At 44.1% G+C, this 19950-nt stretch overlaps 1 protein-coding gene across 20 annotated transcripts in view; it reads left to right on the top strand.

Annotated features, from left to right (window-relative positions):
* Nucleotides 1-19950, top strand: part of ABLIM1 (actin binding LIM protein 1) — a 445444-nt gene that overhangs the window by 386650 nt on the left and 38844 nt on the right. For 7 of the 20 annotated variants that reach the window (XM_033940562.1, XM_033940555.1, XM_033940563.1 and 4 more), the window contains 4 exons: nucleotides 335-454; nucleotides 3410-3424; nucleotides 4572-4676; nucleotides 11018-11065. In XM_033940562.1, the coding sequence (XP_033796453.1) occupies nucleotides 335-454; nucleotides 3410-3424; nucleotides 4572-4676; nucleotides 11018-11065 (288 nt within the window). The remainder of the gene's footprint in view (nucleotides 1-334; nucleotides 455-3409; nucleotides 3425-4571; nucleotides 4677-11017; nucleotides 11066-19950) is intronic. The other 13 variants (XM_033940574.1, XM_033940573.1, XM_033940572.1 and 10 more) reach the window with 3 other exon arrangements.

Here is a 19950-nt window from a genome sequence, read left to right as displayed (position 1 = left end):
GCCACCGTCGAGAAGCACTATGTTAGAATCATTTGAACTATAAATGTCTGCCATGTGCCCTGTTTGCCAAGGTTTGTATTACACACGGTAAAAGCATCAGCACAGTGATACAATTTACTTGTAAGGTAAGTGCTGCGGAGGTGACATGTGGCAAGTCAAATGTCTTTCCTCTATACTTCTGATCATAAGTATCCTCCGGTTTCTTTCCACTCCTTCTTTCCAGCCTCCTAATTGTGACTGCTCTTATGCTTTCTTCTCTTAATTGGTTTTTCTTCCTCTTTTTTTTCCCCCCTCATTTCCTGCCTTGTTCTCCCATGATTCCATGCTGCTGCAGAGCTGCTGTCTCCTGGTGGGCAGCACGCGCCACACCCACGCACTAGCAGCTTCAGCGCCAACCCCTGCGATTCGCGCCCTAACTCCCCATTCCGACACCACTTCATCCCCCACGTAAAAGGTAAGGAGAGCAGAGCAGACTTGTTAGCCGTCGGAAAGGCTAATAAGATGTCTTTAGAAGGAAGCGACCAGCTTCGCACCTGTTGGCATGCTGTGGACAATCCTCCAGAATGGACATGTCCTCTTCCTCCAGAGGATCTATGTCGGTTCTGATGGCCGAAGCTGAAGTCGGGGAGAAGTGAATGTTGTAGCTTGGCCTTTCTGGACGACCGGATGTCCAGCTGTGCATTGTGACTGGCTGATAGGGCTTCATTTGTGATGTCATCTTCATGTGACGACAAGTAAAGCCCTGGCATGTGGTAAACAGCAGCAACGAAATGAGCATTTCCTACCCGCCATGCCAAAGCATTTAAGACACTTCAGGTCACGATTTATTCAGCTTCTATAATATGGTGATGTTTTCTTTTCTAGAACTCTGTTCATCCAGCTCATAGTGAAAAGGTTTGCAGTCACATGGAGAGTAAATTATAAGAGAGTGCTAGATTTAGATGCTAGGAAGCAGTGGTAAAGTAAGGGGGCGCGATCCGACCCAGGTGCCATCTTGGTGGGGGGCGCTACCACTCCTTCTCCTCTCTGCCCCCCTGCTCCTTGCCACTCCTCCCCCAGCCGCATGTACGCTTTCACTCCTCCCCCCCACTGGGCTCCTTCTGACGTCACTTCCGGGTGCTGTGCCTAGAAGTGACGTCAGAGGGAGAGCCGACACTGACCAAGTTGGTTATGCTGCTGGCTCTGAGAAAATTAAGGAAGTAGGGGGGGAGGGGAGCATCTCACCCTCACTGCTCCACTGCTAGGAAGATGCATATTTAAAGCTTGTCTTATAAGGCAAAATAGGTCCTACTTATCATTACAGAATACTAGCATAGCCGGCCAAATACGTGCCTGAATTTTAACTGTTAGCACTTATACCAGCCATCAAGCTGAAATTATGCATATACTGGCCAATATTTTGTTACTGGTAGTCAGCATTATTTTTAAACGTTAACCTTCGCTGGCTAAATTAGCCCCAATTATTCAGTGCTGGTCTGTGTCGGGGCACCGACACTGAGATTTGGGGGCTAAATCTGGTAGGGCTGGCTGTTAGCGCTTATGCGGCAGTGGTCTCAAGCTCAAACCCTTTGCAGGATCACGTTTTGGATTTGTAGGTATGTGGAGGGCTTCAGAAAAAAATAGTTAATGTCTTATTAAAGAAATGGCAGGCAGAACAGAAGAACACCTCGCCTTGGAGAAAGTACAGTCAAACAAAGAAAGACCAGGGTGGTATCTCTCCAACCAGTGATAAAATCTTTATTAATAAATAATAGTCCCGACAAGGATCTCTGTTTCGGCGTATGGGAACGCCTTCCTCAGGGGACACTTGAAGCGATCGATTGGCAGCACACAAAGTCTCACTTGAAGTGAAAGTAAAAAAAAAGACTCTTTGTGCTGCCGATAGATCACTTCAAGGGTCCCCTGAGGAAGGCGTTCCCATACGCCGAAACAGGGATCCTTGTCGGGACTATTATTTATTAATAAAGATTTTACCACTTGTCTTTCTTTGTTTGATTGTTATTAAAGAAATGACAATTTTGCATGAGGTAAAATCTTTCCTTTTGGCTAAGTCTTAAAAATAATATTGTCATTTATAGCTAAAGAGACAGATGATCCAAAAACGGTTTTATTTTACTTTTGTGATTACGATAAACATACTGCGGACCTCAAAATAGTACCTGGTGGGCCATATGTGGCACCAGGGCCACGGGTTTGAGACCACTGTTATGCGGGTCCTGGACGATATCAGTTGGGGGTCCACGTAAGACAGTTATTTGGGCCGGGACTAACTATAGGCTGGGATCTACATTAAAAAAAAATAGCATTTCCCTCTGATCTTCTCTTCCAATTTCCCATCCCCTGCAAAATCCATAGGCCCTTCCATCTCCCCCAATGTTGTACATAGCCACCCTCACAACACCCCCCCCCCCAAACAGGTCAACATCCCTCTCCCTTCCCCATCTCCCATCTCCCAATCAGGATTGGTCCCTTCCCTTCCTCAGGTCTACTTGATCTCTCTGGTGATCTGTTGGGTTGATGGGGCAAGAGCAAATCCCCCTCAGTCCTGCCCCTAGTGGCAGCTTCCTGAAAATGGCTGCCTTAAAGAGGTCATGGCAGCCATTTTCAGGAAAGTAAGGGGTGTTTGCTCCTGCCCCTGTCACCCCGCTAGGTGGACCTGTCATGACTGGGAGATGGGAGTGGGGATGGGAGGGGGTATTGACCTGTTGAGGGGGGCAATGCATGATGTTGGGGGAGGTTGGAGGGTGGATTGGAGGGAAATGCCATTAATTTGGATCCTGATCAATATTCAGTGCTGAAACTCGCATAGCTAAGCAGGTAAATTTAGGACAGCTTTTGAGCTTTTGCTGCTTTTTCCCAGTGGGCTCAAACCCAGCCTGAAGTGTACCCCATCCAGATGAACCTCAAATTATTTGCCCCAGCCACAGAGCAAAGTCCTCAGCTATTCCTGAAATGACTTGCAATAACAGAACGAGGCATAATCTTGTTGTGTATAACCAAGTCCAAACTGCAATTTAAGACTTCCATTGCTCTGCATTTTGAGCCATTAAGCATTTTCGAGCTCCTTTCTGCTGAGATGGAGCAGAGGGCTACTGGTAGCCAATATTTGCAAGCTTTGCTGTGAGATGGTTCAGGGGTCTGAATGCCCCTGTCGTGGTGCGAGCAGTGTAGCTGCGAACCAGACAGCGTACGTTCTTAAACCCGCTTTGGCGTGTCCTGGGGAAGGATGCTTTTGTTGTGTGGTGTATGTGCATCTACATAGCAGGTACGGAGGCCCTGTTAGCATGGCATGAGACAGACAAGCACATACAAAACATGTGCACACCCCGACTCTCTTCCGTCGGCCTCTCGACGTTTTCAGCCTTTTCTTTTCCTGTTGGGTTTACCTTTTTCTTTTGATCTTTTTCAGGTTCATTTTATATAGGTATGGTATCCTCTCGCACGTTTGTCCGCACACAACCTGCATGTTTCACGAACAAAGCGGGGATTTGTGAGATCTGATGCACTTAGGATTTTTTTTTTTTTTTTAAACCCGACTGCTAAGCAGAACTCCACTTCCCTGCGAGCAGAAGCTGACAAAGCAAAAAAATAAAAATAAAAATTAGACCCATTTCAGCACACCAGAGAACTCCCCCACCCCTCAGTCTAAAGCAGGGGTAGGGAACTCCGGTCCTCGAGAGCCGTATTCCAGTCGGGTTTTCAGGATTTCCCCAATGAATATGCATTGAAAGCAGTGCGTGCAAATAGAGCTCATGCATATTCATTGGGGAAATCCTGAAAACCCGACTGGAATACGGCTCTCTAAAGAATTCCTGGCATCTGCTTTGCCTGTTTGCTGCTGTACATGGCTCGCTTTGACTTTGCACAGAAAACATAATTCTTATCCGGAGAGCATGCTGGGCATAGACCAGGGGGTGGCAACAGCACTAGCCAGAAATCCCTCACTGTGGCCTACCGTTGCTTTGACTGCACATTTAACCAGTGTTTGTGAAACGCATCCCTAGCAATTATAAAATGGATGAATACGAGAGCGCAAAGCCCATCCTTGGGACGGCAGAGCTGGGAAACGATTCCAGCCTTTCTCTTTGCTCTCTGATGTCATCAAGCATTGTTTAACCTACCTTCTGATTGGCTACTGCAAACAATGAGGTTGCAAGAGGGGTTTTTTTTTTCAGTCCATTTTATAATGCTTATGTAACTGTACCCAGGGCCGGTGTTACGCATGATGGGTCCCAGGGCATTAGAAGGAGGCCCCCAAAGCCTGCCAGTAAGTTGTACCCCTTTAGGATTCATGGTGGGAGGACCTTGCCCTGCTTACCCTACGCTGACGCCAGCCCTAACTCTACGAGTACTGTTACATACCAAGTAATTAGTGCACAAACTGCTCTGTCTTAATACAGTGAAACGATTCATCCAGTGCTAGCAAAGTTCTTGAACATTTTCTGCTGACTTCTCTTTTCCTTTATATAATTTGGAATTTTATCTTTTTGTCGTTTTCTTTCTGCTTGCTTTGATAACTGCTTTCCCTGTCTCATTTCCCCCCCCCTCCCCTTCCATTCTTCTCATTGGAGGCAATGAGCCGTCCAGCGGTCGGAACTCCCCACACACTTACCGGCCCGAAAGTCGCCCTCTAACTCCGACTTACGCTCAGGCCCCTAAACATTTCCATATTCCAGGTAGGAGCCGATGCCGTGTCTGTCTCCATCTCCTGTCACAATGTAGAATGTAGATTACTGTGATCTCTGTCTTGTCTCCATCATATCACGCTCTTCCACTAAAGATGTAAATTCCAGGGTTTTATTAAAAACAACAACAAAAAAAATGCAACTACTGTTTTATAATATATCTGAGTTATAGTAAAGAGCCTTGATATGGTATCTCTGAGTTAAAAAGTTATGCTAGACAGCTAATGATTTCCTCCCCCCCCCCTTTTTTTTTTACGAAACTGTAGTGCGTTTTTTAGCGCCGGCCATGACGGTAACAGCTCTGACGTTCATAGGAACCCTATGAGCATCGGAGCTGTTACCGCCGTGGCCAACGCAAAAAACCGTGCTACGGTTTTGTAAAAAAAAGGGGGTTAGCGCAGTGTGATGTATGCATATGTTATGGTTGATCGCGCCATGCAGATGCTGAGCTACGGTTGACATTGTCTAATTTGTTCCTGGGATGAGTTGCTGTGCTTTGAATAGTGCACAGTTTGAGTACCAAAGGGCACTCGTTCTGGACTCTTAAATCTTGATTCTCTTTTCATCCAACAGGGGGGGCGTAGAAAGACGCTGAACAGCCTGTAGCTTTGGCGAGGACAGTGGGGGATGGAGAGATCAGTTCTGTTAGAAAGGTCTGAGGTGCTGACGAGGATAACTTTGCTTTGAGAGTCTCAGAAAATACCGAAAAGGTTGACTTTTAAAAGTGTTAAAAAAGCAGCTGAATTTTACTGCCCTCAGCTATTATTTATGTAGAGTCCTTGCTTCTTGAAGTTCTCAGTCTAGTACATGGGTCTCAAAGTCCCTCCCCGAGGGCCGGAATCCAGTCGGGTTTTCAGGATTTCCCCAATGAATCTGCATGAGATCTATGTGCATGCACGGCTTTCAATGCATATTCATTGGGGAAATCCTGAAAACCCAACTGGAATATGGCTCTCGAGGACCGGAGTTCCCTATCCCTGATCTATACCAAAGGTAGGCAATTCCGGTCCTTGAGAGCCAGAGCCAGGTCAAGTTTTCAGGATATCCCCAATGAATATGCATGAGATCTATGTGCATGCACTGCTTTCAATGCATATTCATTGGGGAAATCCTGAAAACCCGACTGGATTGCGGCCCTCAAGGAACGACTTTGAGATCCCTGGTCTAGTAACACAGACGAGACCCCTCTGGCCGTTAAGCCAAAGTAGTGGGGTCAGCTGAAAGGAGTGAGGCCAAATGAGAATTCGTCTAAGAGACAAGACCGGGCAAGGCAATGAGGCCAACTGTGCAGGACAAGTAAGTGTAACGCAGCCTCTCACAGGTGCTTTTGCAGACTGGATTTGATTTAGCTCAAGCGTTGAGGGAGGCTTTCCGAGAGACTCGGGGCTCCTTTTACGAAGGTGCGCTAGCGTTTTTTAGCGCATGCACCGGATTAGCGCGCGCTAGCCGAGAAACTATCGCCTGCTCAAGAGGAGGCGGTAGCGGTTAGCGCGTGGGGGCATTTTAGCGCGTGCTATTCCGCGCGTTAAGGCCCTAATGCACCTTCGTAAAAGGAGCCTTTAGGGACAGATTCTGTAATTGGGTGCCTAAAATGATAATTCCCTAAAGTCAGGCATCTATTTCATGTCAAGTCGCACAGAATCCGGCCTAACTAAAACTTAGGCCAGGGTTTCAAAAGCCTACATTATAGGCGCCTAAGTGCTTTAGAGAATGGCGCATAAGTCCTACTCCGCCCCTAAATGCGCCTACTTTGGATTTTGGTGCCTAACTTATGTAGAATCACGCCTAAGAAGAGAGGTACCTACCACCCAATTAATTTTTAATTTTTTGACTTATGAGCTTATTAAAGCTCATAGTTGAAGCCGATATGCTAATTAACCCCCCGATTTTACAAAATCGTAAAGCCGGCCATGGCGATAACAGCTCCGACTCTTATAGGAATTCTATGAGCGTTGGAGCTGTTACTGCTCTAAAAACCATGCTATCTTTAGGCGCCTTTTATCGAATTTCCCTCTTAGAGCACAGAGTCAAGATTTAGCGGTGAAGGAGAGGGCTATGGATAACAGCAATTTTCCCGCTGAGCAGAGTTTGGAAAGACAAATGTATTTTAGGCAAGAGCAAGCAGTTTGATTTTTAGGTGGAATCAGCTGGGAAGCTGTAAAAGTGATTTAGGAAGAGAGGTTACTCGATTTTGGTAATGTCGGAGGAAGATGAGCAGACCTCCATGGAAAGAGATCGCTCGACGATAGACTGGTGAGAAACACGTTGCAGTAGTCTAAGTGGGAGGTGATAAGGAAGTGATTAGCATTCCTGGTACTATGCTTAGACAAGCAGGAGTGGATTTTGGAGAGGAAGGAGCTACAGAAGGCAGGCAATGACCGTTGCTGGCCCGGTTGAGTAGAGAACTGACTGATGTTTGAACATTTAAAAATGAACTGCGGAAATCTCTATTTGCAGGTGGCCTATGGTTGATTTAGCTGGTTGTTTGATGGGTGTATTTGTATTTTTAGATTGTGGGATTGTTTGTCACTATGTGACTGTTTCCTGTGTTTTTAATTATGTGTGTCTAGTTGTTATCCGCCTTGGATAAAGGCAGATTTATAAATATTCAATAAAATCTAAATCTAAAAGTCGAGCATGTGTGTAGAGAAATAAAGGAGGAAAAGGATCTGAGGTTGCGAACTGAGGGGAACAAGAAGATAATTTTCTTATGTATTTTGATCCAAAAAGGGGGATTTGGGAGAAGAGGAAATATGAAGCTCGGTTTTGGCCTTGTTGAATTTAAGACGACTTAACAAAAAAACACAAAGGTCAAAAACCCGCGATGCTTCAAAAGATACAGAAAAGAAAGGGGGAGACTACTCTGGTGAGATGATAACACAGTATCTCTAAATAAATATAAAATGTGAATCCTCAGTGTGAGGTCATGAGCTCTGAAGAAAACTATCCCAAAGTGGGAAAAAGCTCGAATTCTCATACATGGCCCCGATTAAAGCAAACGTGAAAACTCTCTCACAATTTAGACCCCCTGAGAGAAATCAGTATTGCCTCGATTAAACACCAACCTTCCAGTAACAGAATGCAATGGGGGGGAGGGGGGGAGATTAAGGCATTTGCTAGCGATGACTTTGCGTAGTGGAAGGCTGAGTTTTCTAAGATGATACGAGGGCTGGTTTGGCTGTTCCTTATAACAAGTTCCAAGTTTATTTCGATTTGATATACCGTGTAAAACAATCCTAAGTGGTTTACATAAAAAAAAACATAACCCCCTCTTTTACTAAACCGCGATAGCGGTTATTAGGGCCGGGAGCCGCGCTGAATGCGCCACGCTGCTCCCGACGCTCATAGGAAGTAGCGCGGAGCGTTCAGCGTGGCTCCCGGCGCTAATAACCGCTACCGCAGTTTAGTAAAAGAGGGGGATAGTCTAAAAAAAAAAAAATCTAAAACATGGGGAACTAACGGACGATTAAGATAACGAGGGAAGCAACATAGGATATGAACAGAAAACAGCAAGGGTTACATCATTTCGGAAAATAAAATAGCAAAATGAAATGGGGAAGGTGTGAATTTTTGACACAAAAGTTAAAATCTGTTAGATGCTGCCCAAACTTTCTTATCTTTGCTATGTATTGGGCAAAATCTATTTGCCCTGAGCGTTGCAGTTTGGAAATTTCTTGATGCCGTTTGAAAACTGTAGAATGTGCAAATTGGATATGCAGCTAAATTTTAATATACAAATGGATACATTTTGCCCCTTTCAAATTTGTCTTAGATTTTACTCAGACCTTCCTGTCCTGCACCCCTTTCTCATGCACCTCAAGTTCTTTGGGATCTGCATATCAGTTTGCACTTACCAGTGTCTCTCAAACTTTTTTTTTAGCTCTGGCACATTAAATGGAGCAAACGTTTTTTTGCGGCACATTGTAATTGAAATTTATAAAATTGCAAAAACCGTGAAAAATTAAAATTGAGAGTTATTTATTTACAGTTCTTTAAGCTATGTATGGGTAATTGCAATAACGGCAAAACTAAAGCGGATAGAATAGAATTGCTAATGCGATGGATGAGCTTGTTTTTGAGTGCAAATTAACTCAAAACGCGGCTCGACAGTCGATAAGCAAACACGCATTTCATCATCCACCATCTGCAGTCGTTCTCTTACTTCAATCTAGTTTCTGTCAGAGCTGAAAATCCAAATTCGCAAAGATAAGAAGATCCAAGCGGTAACAAAGCCTTGGTTGCTTTGTCGCTGTAGTTAGGATAACGACTGCGTAAAAAGTAAAAATCAAATTGCTTGCCGTTAGTTTTCAAGGACCAATCACGTCAAAGAATGATGCTTGTCTGGTCGGTTGTATTATTACGCACACAGACGCTCATAACATTGACAGACTCTTGCGTATGAGACGTACGTGTCATCTTGTGAAGGGAATTTTTTAAAATTAAGTAAAATTCTGGAATCTCTCGTGGCGCACAGTTTGAGAGACACTGGCATGTACACACAGCCCTTGTTCCTTCTAAGCCAGGGATCTCAAAGTCCCTCCTTGAGGGCCGCAATCCAGTCAGGCTTTCAGGATTTCCCCAATGAATATGCATTGAAAGCAGTGCATGCACGTAGATCTCATGCATATTCATTGGGGAAATCCTGAAAACCCAACTGGATTGCGGCCCTGCTAGCAATTGTCCTCCACCTACAGTCCTGCCAGCAGGTGGTGCTGTTTCACTATGCAGGACTCCAGGGAACTTGTCTATCCTTAGCAATTGAAAACACAATCCTGAAGCAGTCCTATTCCGCCCCCCCCTACTGGCAGCAATACAGTTGGAGGACTTCCTCTTAACTTAGAGGGAACAGTGCCATGAAGGTATCAAGGAGGCTACTGGCGGGATGCATGACACTTGTGGTTCTTACTGGTTAACCAAACAATAGAGTACAATGGAAAACCAAGTAGGACAACCTTAATAATAAAATGGACACCTTGAGGGCATGCCATTAAGTAACTGTGTTTCCAAAAGTCACAAAGACTGTGGTATGGTGGTATTCTCCTTACTAATTGTCTACTAAAACAAAGATCCTTCTGTATCAGTTTTGCTTGTAATGCACTGTTTTAACTCACAGTGAGAAACTTTAACTCCCTGGTTCATTGCAGCCCTTGCGGGGTAACTTGAAAGGTCTCAGTTTTCAGCGGGTGTCTGTCCAGGCCGCACATTTGTTGGTTTGCATCTCTTTAATGGCCAAGTGATGACTCCGGGGCAGTTTAACTAGCAAGAATGGGCAATGTGTCTGCAGATGGTTAGAAAATGTGCAAGAGTAATCGTTGGGGGTGGGTGGGAGGCGGGGAGGGAAGGTGGCAAGATATATTTTGTCTGGCTGTGGACACCACATCTATATAAGGACGTTAATCTGGTGGAGGCAGTTCAAAGAAGGGTCATCATGGTGGCACAGGGTCACTATTAATGTAGCTTCCATAGACAGAGAGACTTCAGAAGCTGAAGATGTCCTCTGTAGCAACAAAACAAAGGGGAAAGGAATACATGGTACAGTTTTCAGATATCTAGCAGAGTTCCAGAAGGAAGCATTTTCCATAGAATTTTTAATGGAAGCTTGAGGAAAGGTGGGGGAGGGGGGTTGGACAGCTGGAACAGATAGTCAGATGTCCAGTGGAGGTAGGACGGGAAGAAGCAGAACTGTAGCAGAATATGAGCGTGTACGGGACAGACGCAATGTGAACTTAGTGGCAGAACAAGAGAAGGTGAGGTAATCAGCAATTGGCTGCCAATGGACAGAGCGGATGAGCTCCAGGGTCCTTTTCTGTTGACCTCGCCCTTGTTTCTGCTTCGGTGAGGCCAGGCAGTGGTCTCGGGTCTTTAGCAACGAGTGCACATTCATTCATCCCATTGCTCTGCTTTCCTCCCTCTTCATTTTGGCCGAAAAGGAACTTGATCCTGCCTCTCAAGCTCTCTTTCACTTCCAGAGGTCATTTGGGCTTTGCCATGCCTCCCAAATGACTCTCATCTGTTTCCACTCTCTCTCTCCGCAGTGATGACCCGTCTCTCGTTCCACCGGTGTGTCGGTATTAAGCCACAGCGACCATTCTCTCTTTCTACCCAGTACCACCTTCCACAGTGTTTGCTAAAGGATTCACCACCTTGTTTTTGCCATTCTGTTCTGTCTTCCCACTCTTCTCCGACCTCCCTCTGGCTTCATTTGTTCTTCATGTTGTGCGTGTGTGTGTCTCTGTGTATCCATTAACCGTTTGTGTCGGGCTGCCTTTAGAGGCACTGATAGCTTGAGTTTGGTCCCTAGACTGACCTGTCTTTTCTTTTTCAATTCACAGATCAAGGCACCAATATTTACAGGAAGCCGCCCATCTACAAACAGCATGGTAATTAGTCCTGTCCGCTCCGTTTGAGGTCCAGGCTTCTTTGCGTTCACTTCCTCTTTCCAGGTCTGCAGTGAGATTACAGAGCTGTGGCTAGGTGTTCATTGTCCCAAGCCCCAAAAAACAGTATAGTATAAAGCCAAAATCATACAGAGTACCTTTATTACATCCTTATGGCTCTGGTTAGCCTGGAGTTTCCACTTTCAGTGTGGGGGATTTCATCATGGTAAGACTTTTTTTTTTTTTTTTTTTCTCAATGTGGATCAGTTGAAACACATTAAGAAGTCTCTCTGGATTGGTTTACATTGGTGCGTATGACCAAAGCGGCCAGTACCATTTCAGTTGCAGCCAGATTACTTCTATGGTTTGGACAAGTAGTCATGCCATGCCCAGTCTCCCGGCATAGAACTGCCGAGATGCTCGAGGTGTTTCCTTCACCAAATGTTGATCCGTTGCCATTCAGCTGTGAATATTTTAAAGTGTTGCACTGCTTAGTGTTTGCACGGCAGGCGAAAGGTGCAAAGCTGGGGTTTGAAAAAAAAAAAAAAGTACCAAACCCACCATATCGACTGTTTATGCAGTGGGGATCGATATTCAAAGCAATTTAACCAGGAAACTTCAGTACGATATCAATTGCTTCCCTCACCCCAAATGCCAGTGAATCAACTGAGAGAATTTTTTTTTTAAAGGGGGGGGGGGAAAGCCTTAGAAGCCACGGGGCACACCTTTGCACCGGGAGCTATGAGAGAGAGCTGGGCGTTCTCGTTGGCTCTCCCCCCACGCTTCTATCTTCGGCCAAAACCCCCCTTTAGATAGCAAATGTTTCAAAGTTCTAAAACACTGGCAAATATGTCAGAAGATTAAGAACATAAGAATTGGCGCTGCCGGGTCAGACCGATGCCGGGTCAGACCGCTCTCGCGGCGGCCCTCTGGTCAAAGACCAGCGCCCTAATCTATAAAGAAGTGAAAAGCAGGCATAGCTTATCTTTGAAAGTTTGAGGCTCCGCTGAGTACGGCTGACTTCTCTTTCTTTGTGCGGACTAAACTTATAGCGGGAATCAATCCCTGCTGGCCTCAGCCGACAACGGCCAACGCTTCACGATTGAAATGATCATTTCATTGGGGCCGATGATAGAAGCGTGGGGGGGAGCCAATGAGAACGCCCAGCTCTCTCTCAAAGCTCCGATGCAAAGGTGTGCTCCGTGGCTTCTGAGGCCTTTATTCCCCTTTCAGTTGATTCACTGGCATTTGGGGTGAGGGAAGCAATTGGCATAGTACCCAGCACGTGATTAATTAGAGTTTCTTTGAGATTTATAGATTTATTTTTTTACTACAGTTCCTCCATTTTGTGATACAAAGCAATTTAACTAGCCAGAAACGGCTCCTGGGTGGCCAAGTCAACTGTGAGGGGCTAGCCGGACATTTTCAGCGGCACTCTCTCAAAATTGGCTATTTGGGGGAGGGGGGCATTCTGGGGGGTCGAAGTCAGCACTTAACTGACCGGGTTAGCTGCATACATAAGACATATAAAGGTCAGTGGTCCACCGTAGCCGGTTATGAGCTGACTATCACCCTTAAGGCTCCTTTTATCAAGGGGCGCTACGGGGGTTAGCGCGTCGGACATTTCATCACCCGCTAACCCCCGCGGCAAGCCAAAAAAACTAACGCCTCCTCAATGGAGGCGTTAGCGACTAGCGCGGCAGGCGGTTGAACGCACGGTATTCCGCGCGTAAGCCGCCTACCGCACCTTGATAAAAGGAGCCCTTAATCGGCCTAACGGTAGCTGGATTCCCAAACCTGGAAATTTGGTGCAGGAACCCAGACATGGCCCAACGTTCAATTTCAGAGCTGGTTTTGGCTGTCGGCAACATGCTGAGCGCGGGCAGCTGAATCTCGATGCGCATTTTACAACCGGAAAGACTATCGGCTCCTGTAATATAGCTAATCCAGAAAAGGTGCTTTATGGGTTAAACTGCTTCAGAAACATCTGGAGCAGAGGACCTGGCAAGATATGAATTCCTCTAAACTCTTCCGAGACAGTGGGTTCAAAACTCATATCCTTTATTTTAATGTCTAGAAATTCTTGGACCTCTGGATGCTTCGTGGGTCAAGTTTCAAGTTTATTAAAATTTTGATATACCACCTTATCATTAATTTCAAGATGGTTATACATTTTAAAATAGGGTAGAAGCATATAATATAAATTTAACATAACTTTAACAAAATAAACATACACGATTAGATAAAAACAATGACATACATAACTGGACAAACGGGTACAAGTGGAAAAGAAGGGGAGAACTACAATGCTGAAAGAAAAGTAAGATATAAAGGTATAAAGAAAAGGATGGGGTTAAAAACAAGTAAGTCCAATAGAAGACTTGTAGAAGATAAAAAGTTTCATATGTTTTTTGGGTTTTTTTAATAAAAATCCTTACAAGGATATTTACACTTGAAGGCATCTTTAAAAAGGAATGTCTTAAGGAAAGATTTAAATTTCTCGAGATTAGTTATCTCTCTAAGAGCATTTGGTGCTGAGTTCCAGAGGGTCGGTGCAACTACTGAAAAAATAGTATTTCTTCTAGTATTAATATGGCTCAAGGCTGGGATTACTAATAAATTTTGCTTTGAGGAACGAAGAAATCGTGATATGGTGTACGGTATCAAAACTTTATTAATGAATTCTGGCTGTCGTTTTTCTTGTTTTAAAAATCAATAATAGAGTTTTATAAATGACACGGTGATGGATGGGAAGCCAATGTGCTTTTATCAGAAGAGGAGTTACGTGGTCAAATTTTTTGGCCTTATAGATGACTTTTACGGCTGTGTTCTGGATTATTTGTAGTCGTTTTAACTCTTTTTTGGTAATACCGTGATATAAGGCATTGCCGTAATCCAGACAAGAAATAACTAATGAATGAATTAAAGAATTTAAGGCCGATGTATCAAGAAATTTAGTTAGCGAGCATATCATTCGTGAACGATAGAAACATTTCCTTATAATTGTACTTATGTGATCATGGAAAGTGAGAGATTCATCCAAAATGATACCTAGAAGCTTGATATTACGTACTGTATGTATTGGAATGGATTTGATTTTAACAGGAGAGGGAAGAGAACTATCTTTCTTGAAAGGAAAGACCATTGTTTTAGTTTTAGTGGCATCAAGTGACAATTTGTTTGAGTTTAACCAGTCATGAATCTTGTCAAGTTTTTTGTTGATGGAAAGAGTTTCATTTGGATCGTCTAAATTGAGGGGATGTACTAGTTGAATATCGTCTGCATAGGCGAAGACGGTAAAACCGATTGATTGTCCCAGTGTGATTAATGGAGCCAGGAAAATATTAAAAAGAAGTGGGGAGAGTATGGATCCTTGTGGTATACTGTAGTTTGTGAATGTGTGATATTAAGCCGTTGAATGATACTTTTGAAGTGCGTTCCTTGAAATATGAAATAAATCTAATCTAAACCTTAAGTTTATATACCGCATCATCTCCATGAGAATGGAGCTCGACACAGTTTACAAGAACTTAAAATAGTGGGTAGAGAAGAAGAAAAAGGATTACATGAACTTATGTGTAGAAGGGGGGAGAGAAAGGGGGGAAGGATAGAGCTACAATTTGCTGAAAAGCCAGGTTTTCAGTTGTTTGCGGAATAACTGAAGGGAGCTCAGGTTCCGCAGCGGGGTGGTGAGGTCGTTCCAAAGACCTGTGATTTTGAAGAGAAGGGATTTTCCCAGTTTGCCTGAATAGTGGATGCCGCGTGGAGAGGCCAGTAATCCCTATTTCTTCTAGTTGATGAATTAGCAAAGGATGATCAATTGTGTCAAAAGCAGAAGATAAGTCAAGAGATATTAGTAAAATAGAATTATGGTGGTCTAGGTGGTAATTAATGTTAGTGAGAAGACCTATTAAAGAGAGTTGGGTTGAATGATGTTTTCTAAATCCAGTCTGATTTGGATGTAAAGCATTAGTGCTTTCCACGAAATCAGATATTTGATTGAAGACGATCTGTTCAGTAACTTTTGATAAGAATGGGATATTAGAAATGGGACGAGAGAGGCATCAGAACTTACGAATAGATCACAGGGCCTCCTATAACGCAGTTATTCCAGGTCCCGATCAATAAGTCCCAGCCTTCAGTCACATGACTCTCAAGCCTCAACTGATATAGCAAAAACATCAAGTGCAAAGTGACCAAAATGTCCTCTTTTCAGTTCATGCAAGGGTCACTCATCCAAAAGCACAGAGAACTGGATGACGACTTATCTTTATCCATTAGGACTCCAGCACCGGCTTAATCAGATTAATTGCTGGCACAGCAAACACATGAGGTGGGACAGAGAGAGGGAGGTCATGTGACTCACCTGCACGACAGGCCTAGAGCTGCATTTACCGGCTGTGCAGTAATCCGATTTAAACAAATGCATATTAAAATAGTCCCAATACACTTACATAGTAACATAGTAGATGACGGCAAATAAAGACCCGAATGGTCCATCCAGTCTGCCCAACCTGATTCAATTTAAATTTTTTATTTTATTTTATTTTATTTTAATTTTTCTTCTTAGCTATTTCTGGGCAAGAATCCAAAGCTTTACCCGGTACTGTGCTTGGGTTCCAACTGCCGAAATCTCCGTCAAAACCTACTCCAGCCCATCTACACCCTCCCAGCCATTGAAGCCCTCCCCTGCCCATCCCCCACCAAATGGCCATACACAGACACAGACCGTGCAAGTCTGCCCAGTAACTGGCCTAGTTCAATATTTAATATTATTTTCTGATTCTAAATTTTCTGTGTTCATCCCAGGCTTCTTTGAACTCAGTCACAGTTTTACTCTCCACCACCTCTCTCGGGAGCGCATTCCAGGCATCCACCACCCTGTCCGTAAAGTAGAATTTCCTAACATTGCCCCTGAATCTACCACCCCTCAACCTCAAATTATGTCCTCTGGTTTTACCATTTTCCTTTCTCTGGAAAAGATTAACCCATGCTAGTAAATGAGGCCAGTAGCACTTGACAGAGCTGGGATTAGAGCTTAGACAGAGGGAGATCAACTATCAGTGCCGAAAGTAGATCTACACGACAGGAAAATGAAAATATGACGTAAAGTCACGTTAGCCAGCTGAAAATTCATTTCTTGACTAAAGGCTTAGAAAATGTACCCCCCGGGCCAGAGATTTTAGCTTCATTCCTAGCTCTGACCATTTACCACACCAAGAGACCCTTTTTCAAACCTGTGGTAAGCAAAGCACTATTTATTATGTGCTTACCACGTCAAAAAAAAGGCGTAATGCGGGTAATACTGAAGCGTCCCATGGTAATTTTGTCTCATGGGTCCCCTACCCACGTGCTAAAAATTTTAATTTGTTTTTTTGTCACAGGAGGCATCTGGGGGCTGAGTGTCATGCACTGTGCTAATCAGCTGGCACAGCGACATAGATTTAGGACTTTAAAAAAATAAACGGTAAATGCTCTGACGCTCATAGAATTCTTTGCCATTTACCTCGCCAGCCCACGCTAAAAACCTCTAGCGCCATGTAGTAGAACCCAGCGTTAGTGCGCGAGTCCCTACCTCCTACAAAAGAGATGGTAGTAGGGGTGAAATGAGTTAGCATAGCAGGGTTTTAAAAAGGTTTGGATAATTTCCTAAAAGAGAAGTCCATAGGCCATTATTAAGATGGATGTGGGAAAATCCACTGCTTATTGCTAGGATAAGCAACATAAAATCTGTTTTACTACTTGGGATCTAAGTACTTGTGACCTGGATTGGCCACTGTTGGAAACAGGATACTGGGCTTGATGGACCTTCAGTCTGTTCCAGTACGGCAGCTCTTATGTTCTTATGAGAGCCATGTCTAGGATAATCAAGCCATTGTGACATCACTGCTGAGGCTGGCTCATAGGCATTGGTGGACTGAGGCATTATGACATCACAATCTCATGTCTGGAATGTTGCTGCTCTTTGGGTTTCTGCCTGGTACTTGGGACCTGGGTTGGCCACTGTTGGAAATAGGATACTGGGCTTGATGGACCTTCAGTCTGTCCCAGTATGGCAGTTCTTATGTGAGCCAAGTATAGGATAATGAAGCCATTGTGACATCACTGATGAGATTGGCTCTTAGGCATTGGTGGACTGAGGCATTATGACATCACAATCTCATGTCTGGAATGTTGCTACTCTTTGGGTTTCTGCCAGGTACTTGGGACCTGGATTGGCCACTTGGAAGCAGGATACTGGGCTTAATGGACCTTCAGTCTGTTCCAGTACTGCAGCTCTTATGTTCTTACGTGATGGAAGCATTAGCTTGTGGCCAGTATTCAAAAATTCTAAAAATTGGCCATTGTAGCCCAGTCCTAAAAATGACTTTCACATTCGGGAATGATCCGTGTAAGGGCACGCTAAGGCCGCATTTTGCTGTAAGGCAAGCGGACCCCTAAGTTAAGAAGTAAAGTTTGTCGAAATTAATTTGTTAAACATTTTTAATCCAGCTTTTTAAAACACTTTTATTAAGTCAGCTTTTTAAAAAGAGTTCCGAAGCTGGACAAAAATGAAGCCACGTGAATGAGCCATCTATTGACTCTCCTTGTTCGTATGTGCTTTGTTTTGTCTCCTTTAATTCAATTCATTACTGCAGAGTCGCAATGGATTGCCAAGCTCAAAATGTGTTCATTCCTTAGCCTTATTAGGCAGGTGCTGAGCTACTTTCTGATCCAGTTGTCCCATGAAAGGGCACATCCTGGACTTTAGTGTCCATTACTAGAAGAGCAAAAATCCACTTACAATACAACTACAAAGATATGGACTGGAATTCACATTTTGAAGGACTGAACAATATTCTAAAAATCCCAATAAACAGAACTTGGGTCAAGTGGCATATCGTATTTATTTAAATTCTAAATTTACAAAAGATACGGAGTAGAAAGTGACTTGGGGACACATTTTTCCCCACACCCGCGGGAACTCATTTTCCCGTCCCCGTGAGTTCTTTTCCTGTCTCTGCCCCATCCCTGCAAGCGCCGTCCTCATCCGCACAAGCCTCAAACCCTTTCAAATCCTAAGTAGCAACATTCTAGAGCTCAGATTGTGATGTCATAATGCCTTATTCCACCAATGCCTAAGCTCCGTCCTCATCCGCACAAGCCTCAAACACTTTAAAATCCTAAGTAGCAACATTCTAGAGCTCAGACTGTGATGTCATAATGCCTCATTCCACCAATGCCTAAGCTCCGTCCTCATCTGCACAAGCCTCAGACACTTTAAAATCCTAAGTAGCAACATTCTAGAGCTCAGATTGTGATGTCATAATGCCTCATTCCACCAATGCCTAAGCTCTGTCCTCATCTGCACAAGCCTCAAACACTTTAAAATCATAAGTGTTTGAGGCTTGTGCGGTTAAGGCAGAGCTTACGGGAATGGGGCGGGGACAGGGACATCGACAAAACGAACGGGACGGGGATATTGAGTTCCTGCGGGGATGATGGGACAAATTTGTCTCTGTGTCACTCTCTAATACGGAATAATGTGGTCAGGTCTTTTTAATTAAAGCAGAAAGCAACCACTCCAGCAGCTGGTCCAGTGCGTCCTTTTATGAGTGCATTGAATAAACCAACATTTCTCACTTAAAGATCCTTAATCGGAAGCCTTCTTTGTTTTCCCCGTTTGAGATTTCAGTATGTTGTCAGTGTATATTGTGCTGCAGTTTTTTATGCTAACAGAAGCTGTGTGGGTTTTTTTTTTAAGTCTTTCACTTACCACTGATGTCTACAATTAACTTTTTGCTAGTGGAGTTCTTCCAAGAGGGTTTGATTTAGGCTCTCACCAGTTGCTTCTAATTCAGCTTTTCATTTATGCTTATTTTAACTTTCCATTTTCATCCCATTCTTTGTTGTTTTTTTTGTTTTATGGCTTCGTTGTGGTTTTCTCCTCTTCCATTAACCTGTGAATGTTTAACTGCTGTGACTGCATCACTTCTAACCTGTAAGTACCAGCTGAAGCCCTGCTTTTGTGACTCCTGCAGTTCAGCTTCCTCGATCTCTGCTTGTGTCAAATCCCATGCCGCCGCTTCCCTTCCTTTCCCTCTCTGCTAGGGGAGCTAACAATTCTGGATCCTAAAACCGAGCAACACCACTGCTTTTCCTTAACAATCACTGGGAAACCGCTATGCTTTCTACTGAAAAGTCTGAGCAGACATCTCGTTCCTTCCAACGCAGGGGGTGACAGGGGACAGGGATGGGGATGACACAGGGACAGAATTTGTGCCCATTTCCATCAATGCGGTTAACTACAGGAAATCAACCTCATGCCATTCTTTAAGGAGAGAGGGAAAAATCAGAGTACGATTGGGCTCAGCCACTGACCCTCAAGCCTTGCATTGAAGAATGCTGGTGTAGAAGGACTGAGGATGAGATAGACACTAGAGAATGACAGAACAGTTATTGTGATGCCATAATGTCTCATTCCACCAATAAGAGCCAAGTTTATCAGTGATGTCACAATGGCTTCATTATATTATAGTTGGCTCACATAAGAATCAGAGTACGAATGGGCTCAGCCACTGACCCTCAAGCCTTGCATTGAAGAATGCTGGTGTAGAAGGACTGAGGATGAGATAGACACTAGAGAATGACAGAACAGTTATTGTGATGTCATAATGTCTCATTCCACCAATAAGAGCCAAGTTTATCAGTGATGTCACAATGGCTTCATTATATTATACTTGGCTCACATAAGAATCAGAGTACGAATGGGCTCAGCCACTGACCCTCAAGCCTTGCATTGAAGAATGCTGGTGTAGAAGGACTGAGGATGAGATAGACACTAGAGAATGACAGAACAGTTATTGTGATGTCATAATGTCTCATTCCACCAATAAGAGCCAAGTTTA

Source organism: Geotrypetes seraphini, chromosome 4 (assembly GCF_902459505.1).
Source record: "Geotrypetes seraphini chromosome 4, aGeoSer1.1, whole genome shotgun sequence".
NCBI lineage: Eukaryota > Metazoa > Chordata > Amphibia > Gymnophiona > Dermophiidae > Geotrypetes > Geotrypetes seraphini.
The sequence above is the reverse complement of the archived record's forward strand: the minus strand, read 5'-3'. Positions and strand labels throughout refer to the sequence as shown.